Source organism: Chinchilla lanigera, unplaced genomic scaffold (assembly GCF_000276665.1).
Source record: "Chinchilla lanigera isolate Chin_1 unplaced genomic scaffold, ChiLan1.0 scaffold00059, whole genome shotgun sequence".
NCBI classification, from domain to species: domain Eukaryota; kingdom Metazoa; phylum Chordata; class Mammalia; order Rodentia; family Chinchillidae; genus Chinchilla; species Chinchilla lanigera.
Genome location: NW_004955460.1, coordinates 5,272,097 through 5,284,849, shown reverse-complemented (window position 1 = coordinate 5,284,849; position 12,753 = coordinate 5,272,097). Strand labels below are relative to the sequence as shown.

The following is a 12,753-nucleotide window of genomic DNA, read 5'->3' as shown; positions in this document are numbered from 1 at the left end:
CCAGTGTACATGTGCTCAACCATTCTGTCATGCTGCCTCCTTGGGGCTGCTGCCTCTCTCATGGAGATATTGTGAGGTTCAAGTCATGTGACACTGTGAACACTAGTGCAGAGCTGAGCACACACAGTTCCAGTCATCCTTGAAGTCTCTCTATTGCCACTGATCGGCTCAGACCTTGAACCTAAATCTGGTGATGTTGAAAAGAGCAGTGACAATGGACATCTTCAACTGGGTGTGACACCTATTGGAGTCAGTCCCCTGAGGAAGGAGTCAGGACCACTATCTGAGGGACAGATATACAAAGGTGGTGTTGGAGCCTTGGTAACCATGAGCTCCCAAAGTCGTGGCTCAGTTATGCCATTTCTCACTTTGACTTTCATTAAATTTCAACAAATTGAAATACAAATGATCCAGTGAAGACTTTTGGCATGTTTTTTATTGTGTCTATTATGAACATCAAAGCATAGTTCAATCTCAAAGAAGACCATGTCAGGGTGGGTTGAATGGAGGTCTCCAGGGGTGACCCTGACCAGAAGCATCGAGCTGAGCACACCGAGGCTATGAGGACCTGGACTGGCTGGAGGGGTTGTGGGGACTGTGGAGGGATGGGACTCAGGGCCCCCGTGGGTTAAGCCTTGCTATGACAGAGGGAAGTCGTGGAGTTTGCCCACTTTTTGGGAAACCCTTGTGGTATAATGACAGAATAATGCGCATGTAATCTTTAGAATCTTGAGCCCAGAGAGCTTGGTAGACCCGCAGCAGATCCTGCTTGGGACAGGAACGAATGGTAGAGATGTAATGGTCCCATGAGCCTCCATCTGTCAGGTGGTCTTTACGTTGCAGCAGACAGCTGACATTCTGCACAGACAGAAGGTGACTAGGGCCCCATAGAGGGCGCTCTTGAGCATCAGCAGGAGGTAGGTGTAGTAGGCAGAGGTATTGGTGAGCTGCAGGCTCAGCAAACCTAAAAGAAGTAGGGTCATGAGTTTCAGCTCCATGTGTGACAGCACAGGACACCATGGGTCGATGTCACAGGTGTTGATTTCTAATGACCTGCGCTGAAGTCACACCACCCCTCACTCCCAAACCCAAAGGTCAGCGTCTACCACTCCCACTAGCACCACACAAGGCAAGATTCAGTTTGCAATTCAACTCAATTAACAACCCTCTACCGAATTACCTAGAACCTCCTCAATATTAAATTGTCAGATCCACGGTTAATAAATGAGCCCAATGAGGAAAAGTGTGTGTGATAACTCGGTTGGAGAATTTTTTCAACCCCAACCTATCTCTAAATAATATTAGAGGTGATATTTATGAACCACTGAGCAAATGCCAAATAACCCTATCAGAGCTTTAAATGTAAACCTTATATAATGTTTATAACAATCTATAAGAGAACAAGGAAGGGAGAGAGGGAGAGAGAGAAAGAGAGGAGAAGAGTTTTCATTTACATTTTGCAATCAAAGGGAGGACACAGTAAAAAGTAATTTTTCTGATATCATCCATCACTAAGTGACAGCCCCAGATCTTGACCCCAAAATATGGCACGGAAAGCACATTCTTATCTGTTCTACATCTGCAAATGTAACAAAAGCATAAATATAAAGATGAATTGCTAACAGAAGCATTTCAGTGATTATATACTGCATATACCATGAGATGCAGAGAAACAGGACAATCCAGGGAAATACATCATCATATACAAGGAGGTGAGTGGGAGATTTTAGGGGAAAAAAAAGAACAATATAGAAAATGTGAAAGGGCTGGGCATGGTGGTGCATGCCTTTTGTAATGCCAGCATTCAGGAGCCTGAGGCAGGAGGATTGTTGTGAGTTTGAGACCAGCCTGGGCTACATAATGAGCTCAAGGCCAGCCTGAACTGCATAGTAAGAGCCTGTCTCAAAAAGACAAAAAAAAAAAAAAAAAAAAAAAGAAAGAAAGAAAATGTGAGAAAGTAGATAATCCAAATTTTCTGAGATGCACAGTGACCATGGCACACTGCTCTGTCTTTGGTAAGTGTCTCTTGTTAGTGCTGGGATGTTATTGGGCAATTATATTCCAAGATCCTTTGTAGTTCTACAAGAAATACATGATGTCATGTCATGATTAAAGAGAATGACAATGGGTCACAGTGGCTAAATGATTAATCCCAGTGCCAATTCTCTCCCTGGGGAAATTCCCATTTTACATGGTTCATCTTCACAGTTGGAATTCATGAACCACTAGCTCTTGAGCAGACAGGAATCTCAGTGAATCTGTTCCTAACTCTCTGCCCTTGGTCAGGAAAGGGTTACCTCCTGCCTCGTCGCCTAGTGCATCAGCTGAAGCCCAGCAACTCATGAACACTAGAAACAGAGGGAAAGCAAGGAAAACTCACAAGGGTGGAGCCAATACCCAAATCCTATTCCTGGTGCACATAGAGGGAGGAAAAGCCGAGAGTAATACTGATCCTGAGCCTGCTAAATGGATCACTATGCTGGATGCTTGCCATGTGGGCCCTGATCTCTCCAGTGACTGAGTTTGGTGTAATTCTTTTGGTTGGCAGATGAACACGTTATTACTCACAAATGACTTCACTCTCCCAGGTTCCCACAGCTGATAATTAAGAGGCGTGGGCTGCACTCACTCTGTGGCTCAGAAGCTATGTGCTACCACCCGCCACATGTCCATCCTGTCCTGGGCTCTTGGCCTTGGAGTTTTGTGCTCTGTGACTCCATCATAGCAGAGGAAGAGCACAGTAAGGGTACGAGCTCTTTGTTTTAGAGCTCAAAATGAAACCCCAGATCTGGCTGTGTGGTGTGTCAAAGGACTCAATTAATTTTAGCTCATTTCCCTCACCAGTAAGATGGGGTGAAAACGATTGTGCAGGAGAGAGCAGCATTATGAGGATTAACCAGGAAACCCATGCAGCACACAGCCCAAGGCCTTCCGCGCACACAGTAATCAGTGCCACCTCACCTGACTAGTAATTTAAAAAATGTCTAGCTTTCACTCACTATTATGTTTTCTTATTTGTTAGGAGTAATAGACATGTGAACAAATGAAATGTCTTTGTTCAAATGGTCTAGAGGACATCGCTGTGCCCTCTGATCACACTCATGCCCTAATCAAGTCACTAGTTTACCGTGTGAGTATGGAAGCAAAGCATTAATTTACAGTGTGACGGTATGTTGCAATGTCTAGCCATTCTGATTTGACTAGCTTAAGCCAAGGCAGTTCAAGTTGAGATTATTAAGAAGAAAAAAAACAAAAACAGCTGACATCGACATGAAGGTAATGAGAGAGTAAAACTTACCATTTGCATCTTTCAAGGGATCACCTTGTTCAGTAATATTGACAGCTAGAAGACAGCAGAGCAAATACCTGTCAGTTATTCTTGCCTATTGTTTGGCGCTGTGTGTGAGTATGTGTGTGTATAATATTTTTGATGGAGACACAATGATATTCAGTTAATATTAGTTAAAGCTAAGGAGTGTTGATTGATCCATCTAAGCCAGGCACTGTGCTACCTGCTTCTCTTGGATATTCTTTTTTACCTCCCCAGTAACACCTAAGTGAGTTGTACCCTAATCAGCTCCATGTTATGAGTGAGGATCTAACTTGAAAGAGTGTAGTGGAAAATCTTCTAGTATTTAGTTATTCTTAGTCAATGCACTTTTGTTAAAAATGTAGAGGCTGACAATTTTAGCACAATTCTTTCTGATAAGAGAAAGATAAGACTATTTTTTTATTTCTTTGAAAAAAAATTGAGGTAAGAGTTATATTTATCTGGCATGACTCATAGGAAAGATGAATTAATTTAAAATGCCATTCATAGTATATTCCGTAACCTGTGGTCATCCTGATTTTTCCACTTAAAGCCGGAAAAGGGCCAATTAGATGATCAGAAGGAAATATAAAAATACACTACCATAAGATACAGGCAGACATACATTGAAACTTACCAATTTCATCTTTCAGATTGGCTTCCATGGGATTAATAGTGGCAACAGCTACAAGAAATGAGACCAAGTAGTAATCAGTTATTCATGCCTGTTATTTGAAAATGTGTATGTATGTGTGTGCATGAATTAATATCTATGGATAGTTAGGTAAAGTCCTGACATAGAGGCAAAGAGTCTTTCACTTTTCTAACTAGCAAAACATTTTTTTGCAGTGCTGGGGATGGAACACAGGGCTCCTTGCATGCTAGGTAAGGCCTCTCTACCACTGAGCTCCATCCTGAGTTGGGGTGAGAGAGTTATTAAAAATATGGACTCCACAGCTACAAATATAATTGGCCCATAAGTATGTGACACATGGAAGAGTAAACATCGTAGCGGTAGTTTTGTAGCTCTCAGCATTCTGTGCCACCTTCCCACCAAAAGTGAGAGTGTCCAGTCCCAGAATTGACCACAGAGCTGGATGCATTTGAAGGAGTCGGACTTAGAGAAATTTCCTGCCTAACAGAAGAAAGCAGCCTACCTTGTAACTCATGCGTAGTCCCAATATCTCCGAGTCACTCACAGGACTTTCTGGAGATGATGTGTTTGTGAACATGAACACATCAGTTTTAATGCAAGGGAATACCTATTTAGTGATCATTTCTGCACCAGACACTGTGTTAATTACTTCCCCTGCATCATCTTGTTTAAGTCCCCAATAACCCTTAAGTGATTTGTATCATGTACAGTCCCATGTCACCAATGGAGATATAAAATTTAAAGAGTACACCTAACTCATACCAGAGAATAGCAGGGCCAGTATTCAAAGGGTCTTGAAAAGAATTAAAAGATACAGTGGTGGTGAACCTATGGCCCACATGTTGCTTTTGTTTTAAGATAAAAGGTGTTAATGTGTGAGCTATTTTTTCTAAACCAAAACCTCAGCATTCAGATTTCATTTATTACACAGCTGGCACTGTGTGATAAATAAGTAGGCTTTGGGTTGAAGTTTGGGTACTTTTCTCTAAGAGGTTTGCCATCACTGAGGACCTATGGACAATGATTTGTAAAACTAATGCATAGAAATCTAGAGAAAATAATTAGAGAGAGAACATAATTCCACCACTGTGGCCACTATGAAAACCTCCTAGAGTTTTTATTATTCTTAGCAAATGGAATTCCTTTTATTACAGAAGCTGAGCATTTCAGTGCCGTTCTTTGTGGGAACAGAAAGACAAAGTGTACATTTGTAGTTCTCTGAATAAAACAAACTGAGCATTGTATTAATCTACAGTCAAAAACCAAAACTCAAATAACCAGATATCATCTTTTCTACAACTGGGAGAAACAACAAACACAAAACTGAGTGAAATCTGTTTCTTGAAATAATTGAGAGTACTTTGTTGTATCCTCTTTAATAGTCATCTAAAGCCCAGATCAGTAGTTTACTGTGATAATATGAAGGAAATTGTAGAGAAGTTGAAAAGTTAAAATGCTCAGGAAGAGGGAAAAAAAGGTGTAGCACTGACAAACATACACTAAAACTTACCATTTTTATCTTGCGATCCAGCTTTTCTGGAATTAATAGTGTGAACAACTAAGACAAATGATAGCAAATAGTAGTCAGTCATTCAAGCCTGTTATGGAACACTACAGTATGTGTATATACACATATATTTTACATACATATATCTAAATTTATATAATCTGTTGACCATAGGATAGGAGAAACTGACAGTATAAATATGAGTCTTACAATTGCAAAACAATTCATCTCTCTGTAACTCAGTAGATATTTCATAGATCATATTGCCCCATGGGCGGATGTCAAAGATCCCACATTAGCTTTACATCTCTTTCAAATCTCTTCATTTGTTTGTGTTTCTATGTGTTAGTTTTTAGCTTTTATTAAAAAAATTCAAAAAGCAACACTAGAAAATGGCTATAGAATGACATTGACAGAATGCTTTCCTTAACTTTGTTATGAGAAAGTCATGAAAGATATCAGTTTACGTATGTGACGCCAAATACAACCCATTATACTGGAACCACTCTCCCACACGGTATTCACTATCACAACCTAGTGCGCACTTCACTTTTCCCTGATCATTACAAGAATCAGAACCTAACAGGACACTTAAATACAAATGGTGACATTAACCTTGGATTCTGCGTATTTTCCTCCTTTCTCTTTTTCAGCAATGAAAATAGAAAATTGGGGCTATTTTTGCAATTGCACTTTAGTTTGTTTTAGAAAATATGCAAAAGAGTACAATTCATTTCTAAATAAATGCATGGAAGTTATATTTTGAAAGGCAAATGTTTTTACTGATTCTATTTCATTTGTTCTTCCTCATTGCCACATGGAAAGACAGGCCACTGTTGAGACCACACTGGTCACCCCAGAAACTAAGGACTCCCAGAAGATGGAGACTCATTGGCAAATCTGGATGGTTAGTGAGAAAGGTCTCTGTGGTTTGGGCATCTGAGTGTTTCCCAGTGGTTCAAAAGGGCTTATTAACCACAGAGGAAAGACCAAGAGGATTCTTTCCCATAGCTGCTCTAGGATTTTCAGCTGTGGCTTCTGAACTGCGATGCACAGTGACCACCAGGAGACTATGCATGTTCAGCCCTTGGCCCAGCAACATGGACCTATGCATCCCTGCATCAGATGCATTCCTTTTGGACATTGACCGAAATCATGCATGGCCTTGGGTACCTGGAAAAACAGCATTCTGTCTTCACTGTAGTGTAGACATCCTGGGACACTAACTCCTCCTAGACTATTCTTATCCACATTCCCACTCAGGCCTGACATAAGCTAGTGGTATAGAAAATGTTAGACAGTTACATTTGGTGATGGTGTGCAATATATTCATAATGGAGAATGGGGCTGGGGATTTAGCTCAGCGGCAAAGCGCCTGCCTGGCAAGCGCAAGGTCGAAAAAAAAAAAAGAACATAATGGAGAATGGAAGTAAGTTCATACATACTACCATCTCCCAAGTTTGAATTATAAAATTATGTCTAAAGTGATATATGAAATCAAAATCAAAATAACTCAAGCCAGGCATGCATTGGCCAAGATTATACTGTTTTATTGAGCTGGGATCTGGCTGTTTCTATCGAGCACCCTTTTGTCAAATAAGAACTCATTCTTCATAAATAAAACCATGCACAGCACTATTTAAGCAGGTGTCTTTGGTAGACATTTTTGAGTGATGTAATATTGTTCTTATTTCTAAAGCAAGTGCAGTGCTCAAAAGTGGAACATGGCATGTTACACAATGCTAGATGCTTTCATATATGTTGCTTGATTGAATCCATATAACAATGCTTAAAATAGCATATATTTTAATATTCTAGGTGTAGACAGAGAGACTGAGAATGCTTAAGTAAAATTTTTTGCTTGTTTTCTCAAAGCCTCTACAATTTTCATACTACAGGAAATAACAGGGCATTTGTGTTACCATTAAATTTAGTGGGATTTCAGAAAGACTTTTTTTCATTAATAGTTGATAGAAAAGATGAGGTATTCTCTTCCAAATAATTATTCTGGAAGATTATATTTATATAAACATACCTGTATTTATTGAAGGAAAGAGAATCTCATTTTCAACTCCTCCTTTGTTTTTCTCATGTTTGACGATACATCTGTGCTCTTTAGCCATTGAATTTCCAGTCACTGTTAGCCAGCTAAACTTCATGTAGGTGTCTTTAGTTTTCATGGTGTCTCCCTGCTGGGACTTAAGAATCGTATTGCTATCTTTTTCTTTCCAATATACCTTAATATCTTCAGGGAAAAAATTTTCCAGCAGACAAAGGTATGTCCCAGTCTTATGGAGATCTATTTCAGTAATTGAAGGAAGAAACATAGTGGGCTTGGGGGAAGTGTCTATGTTAAAACTTTTATCTGTGGGAGAAAATAGAACATCAACAAAGAGAATTATTAGAGAAACACAAACATTTCATGGTTTGTAAGCACCTAGCTCACAATGATAGGAAAATGAGCTAGCTTTGAATGAGCCCAGTGGCTTTTCATTCACTGCAGGTTGCAAGACTATGACTATTTTCCTTACTTTGTTGATGTGCAAAGAGATTCAAGAAGTTAAGCAACTGGAAAAATGTGACAGCTATTAAGTGACAGAGCCTGGGACAATACTGGGCCTTTGTCCTTCTTCCACATGTTCACATGAGGTATGATTTTTAATTGGTCATAAATGAGATATCCAACATTTGTGAGCCCATGCACTTTCTCATAATGGAGAATGTTTTCAAAATGGGTGTCAGAGCAAGGGAAGGAGACCAGTCCCTGGGATGAGATCTCTAGAGATGAGGATCTGTGGTCCCTTCTAAAGAGCTTCCCTTTCCTATCCTTTGCCACTTGTTCTGGCCAAGTAACTGTCATTCTCATGTTCCGCTGCCTTGTGTGACCCACTATTCATGTGCCTGATTCTAGGATGCACCCTGTCTGTTTTCATGGAGATAAATACCAAGGGAATTTTTAAGTTTTTATTTTTGTAGCAATACACTATCATTTCTTTTAATGAGAAACTCATTCCACAGGTACCTACAGCCTAGCAAATTGATCTCCTTGCCTGAAATATGAATCCCAGGCTTAGCTGGACATTCCTGGAGCTCTCCTAGTTAAACTCTGTTGTTACTCATCCAACTTTCACATATGAACTCCTCTGGGCTCTCTAGTTAGGCACTATTTAAAACTGCACTTCCTAATGTACCACAGCGTCTTGAATTTAGAAGCAAAATAACATTTTCAAAAGCTCTAATTAAAATTCTATCAATTATTTTAGAAAATGCTTTGTGTTAGTCTGATCAGTTAATGCACTTAGACACATATATTTTAGTGTCACCAAACACATATTTTAGTTGGAAATTCATTCAAAGTTTGTGTTACTAGCTATACACCAGCGGTATATTTTTCACACTTTTTAAAATACAAATTGACCCCATTAAGAGCAGGTCTATACATAACTGCACATCCATATTTAGACTCTCAGTATTTCTCTCAAAATTAGTATTTTCCCAAATGCTACTTATCTGTTTTGGAGTTACACTATTCTCTTTATCATACTTATTGAATAAAGTATATAAATGGTGCAAGGTTAAAATCTAGGGTTCAGGAGTTACTAGCAGGCACAGGGTCAAAGTATATAACAAAGCTTTGTATGTTTACAAAGCTACATAATATGTATCTGAAATGTTAAATGGTTACACATTCATTTTTAATCCAATGGTTTACAAATGTTGGAACTTTCTAATTTGATTTCCAACTGAAAATCAAATAGATAACCAATCACCTCTCTAGGCTAGTTTCAAGTTAGTATAGCAACTCACAAATATACACAATCAGTAAGCATATAATGTTAACATTCCTGAGCATGTAATAAAGATATCTGGTGCTATATTTGTTTTAAATTTCTACATCTTGCTTTCAGTGCAATTCATAAGACACTGTAGATTTTTCCAACCATGTACTTTATGTGTAGTTCAAAAGCAAGTCATAATAGAGAAGATTAAAATTTTAATTGTGCATTCTATTTATATAATTTTAGCATAAGTCAACCTATTAAATCTAATTTTCATCTTAGGAGCTTGTGTTTCTTCGTGGAAATGTTTCAGATTCATTATCACAATGAAATTGAAAATCAAATGATGAACTGGAAAAAACTGATTTACAGTAGCACAGCTTTCATTGCCTCTTGTTATCTCGTCCTTAGAAAGATTAAACTTTCATGCTTTTGAAGACAAAATGAATCTTCAACTTACATAACTTTCTCAGTACAATAGTTAGCTAAGCATTAAATAGTATACTTGACTGTTTATGGTTAGTATCTATACTTTGGGTTTCTATTTCTTATATTATACAATCTTCTTAGCATGACTTTTAAATTTACCTAATTAGGGTTTTTTCCATGGTCAACATTTTTTCACTATGCATACACTGGCAGGTTTTTATTTTATTTGAATACTGAATTGAATATCGACCATATATTTTATTTTAACAACAAAGGAATCTGACCACATCATTTATCTATGTTTATTTTCCTAATCAAACAATATATTTTGAGTTAAACTATCTAAGTTTGTATTTTAAGATGCAGCAATATGAATTGTATATGTTTAGCAAACGTCAGTAGCACTGTCTATTGAATGTATTATATTGCAAATCTACACATCATTTATTGAAGTGTTGTCTATTCTTTCATCAAATAGTTGTACTTATATAATATTTAAATATGCATTTCAGATTTATGACAAATTTTCTACCATATCTAATTGACTTATAGCTTGACTATTTTCTATATGAATTTAAAGTTCTTTTCTGATCAATATGGAGAGAAGCCTAATCTTACTGACAAAAACTTTTGGAACCAACTAATACTTATGTTTAAACCAGTTAATATAACAGATGAAGATTTATAGCAGCACAGAACAGTAACAGTTTTGAAAAACATACTTTATTTTCAGTTTTTGCCAAGTGATGAAATATTTAGAGATGTAAATACATCCAGACTCCTACTTTGTAAGCAGTTGTGAAGATATTTTGCATTTCAGCAGTTAGAAGTACAACTCAATCCTATGGAGAATTTCTTCTCTGTAAGTGTTATTTGCTGAAAACCATTCTCCAGACCAGATAAAATATTCTTTTTCAGCTTTTGAATTGGAATACATATTGGGCAATGTACCAAGAACTTTACTCACATTATCACATTTTATTCTCATATAATATTTTCTGATTTCACAGCTAGCCCATTTTGTGGGTCAAGAAACTGAGGCCAAAGAATAATAATCTATTATCACTAAACTTAACAATGCAGTTCAAACTCTAGGTCTTCTATCTGCTACATTCAGACTCTCCCACAACAAATTTGGCCATGAGAAAAGGGAGTGATCTCCTCCACTGAGTCCATCACAAATTTATTAACAATAATGGACTGTGATCCAGAGTTAACACTTTAACGATTTCGTTACATATATAATATGGGAGCACTTTGTAGCAGTTCACACATGCAAAAAGCCATTGTCTATGCATTTCTTTCTATAAGGATTTCTACTATAATCTCTCCTATTCAGTGTAAAGATTTTTACATTGGATTTCCCTCATATTCTCCTGTTTTCTAACCATCCTATACTTCCAGTAAGATTTCTCTTATCTTCTATTACCTTGTAAGTGTTGGGTTACTCTGATACATACCTGTGACGACAAGTTTTGTTCCTCTACCGAAGGTTTTCGTTGCACTATAATAACCACAGTGATGGGACCCATATCAAAAACCTTACACTAGTTTAGTGTTCCTGAGTTCTCCAGATCCTACTGGCTGCATGTGGCTTGGAATTCTGTAGAGCCCAGGTTTCTGGTTCTGCTTTATTTTTCCCATAACAAGTTACATGGCTGAGCAAATCAAATGACTGAACTTTTTGGTGCTTTGTTTACCTTAAAACAACAATGTCCATATAAATCAACTCAGCAGGGCTACCAACACTAAAGTGACAGTAAAACAAATTGTGATGCAATTTGATTAAAAATACTGTAGAGGGCCGGGGATATAGCTCAGTGACATAAGCACCTGCCTGGCAAGCACAAGGTCCTGAGTTTGACTCCCGGTACCAAAAAAACCAAAGAACCAGAAAAAAAAAAAAAAATTTAGAAACACAAGAGGAAATTATTTACATCATTGACATTATCAATTTGTTTGCTCTTTGTGCTCCAAAATGACATTTTTAAAAACCAGTAGATGTTTGCAGTACATAATATTTGCAATCTCTTGTGTGCAGATGCTGCATGTACACATCTTCATTCCCCTTTACATTCCCTTCCTTTCTTATCCCCCTTCCTTCTCTCCACTCCTGATTCTCCCTCCAATGAGAAAGTTCTATCTCTCTACTTTCTATTGTCTTTTATTTTGTTCTTTATTTATACCTTGGGTTTCTCATATAAAAATAAAGAAGTGATATTTAAGCTTGAGTGTCTGATTTATTCCACTTAACATTATGGTCTCAAGGTGCATCCATTTTCCTACAGATGATTCAAGTTTATTCTTCTTTATGACAGAATAGTGCTCCATTGCGTGCCAATACCATATTTTCTCTATCTATTCATCAGCTGCTAGGCATATAGCCTACTTCCAAGATTTAGCTATGATGAATTGTGGTGTAACAGACATTTACTCTCACAGGACAAAGCCTTGCCTTTCCTCATAGATATTCAACACTTTGGCCTTACAGTTCCATCCATGGCAACTAGGGTGGGAAACACATTCATCTGTCCTCAGTTTTCCTGCATCTGACTTCAGTCAGCACATGGCAAAACCCAGCTTGCCATTCCTGGCTTGGCCCTTCCAAGAAGAGTGACTAGAGAGGCCTGGTCCTCAAAGCCACCTAAGTGACTTAAGTGCTACCTTCCTGGCTCTGTCTGTACGTTGAAGTCCTTGTCTGTGTGTGACATCAGTGTTAGGAGGCCCATTGCTCTAATGCCATGGTCATGTGTGATGGCTTTTTTAAGGATCACTTCCTCCATTCCCCAAAATAAATACCGATGGCACTTTCCTCTTTACACTTAACAGTTTCTTCCTGTAGGAATCATGTGTGGGAGTCCCTTTCTAATTTTATGATGGAAAAACATCAGAATTGAAAATTTGGTGTGTGTCTTGTCTTATCAGTTAATAGCAAGTATGTATTCCTCCATACATTTATTCCCCTTTGAGCATAAAATTTTACTGTTTCTTGCTATATAATCCCTGACTGTCTTATTTCTTCTTTGCATATAGCTTTTGACCTTTGCTTGGTGGTCTGACTCTAAATGTGGGC

The 12,753-nt window shown here is 38.0% G+C and overlaps 1 gene segment (V, D, J or C); it reads right to left on the bottom strand.

Moving 5' to 3' along the window:
- Nucleotides 1-411: 411 nt before the first annotated feature.
- Nucleotides 412-11,195, bottom strand: LOC102022473. The segment is given in 6 exon segments: nt 412-964; nt 3,299-3,343; nt 3,948-3,995; nt 5,476-5,523; nt 7,508-7,837; nt 11,141-11,195. Coding segments are annotated over 5 exon segments (576 nt in total).
- Between the last annotated feature and the right edge of the window lie 1,558 nt (nt 11,196-12,753).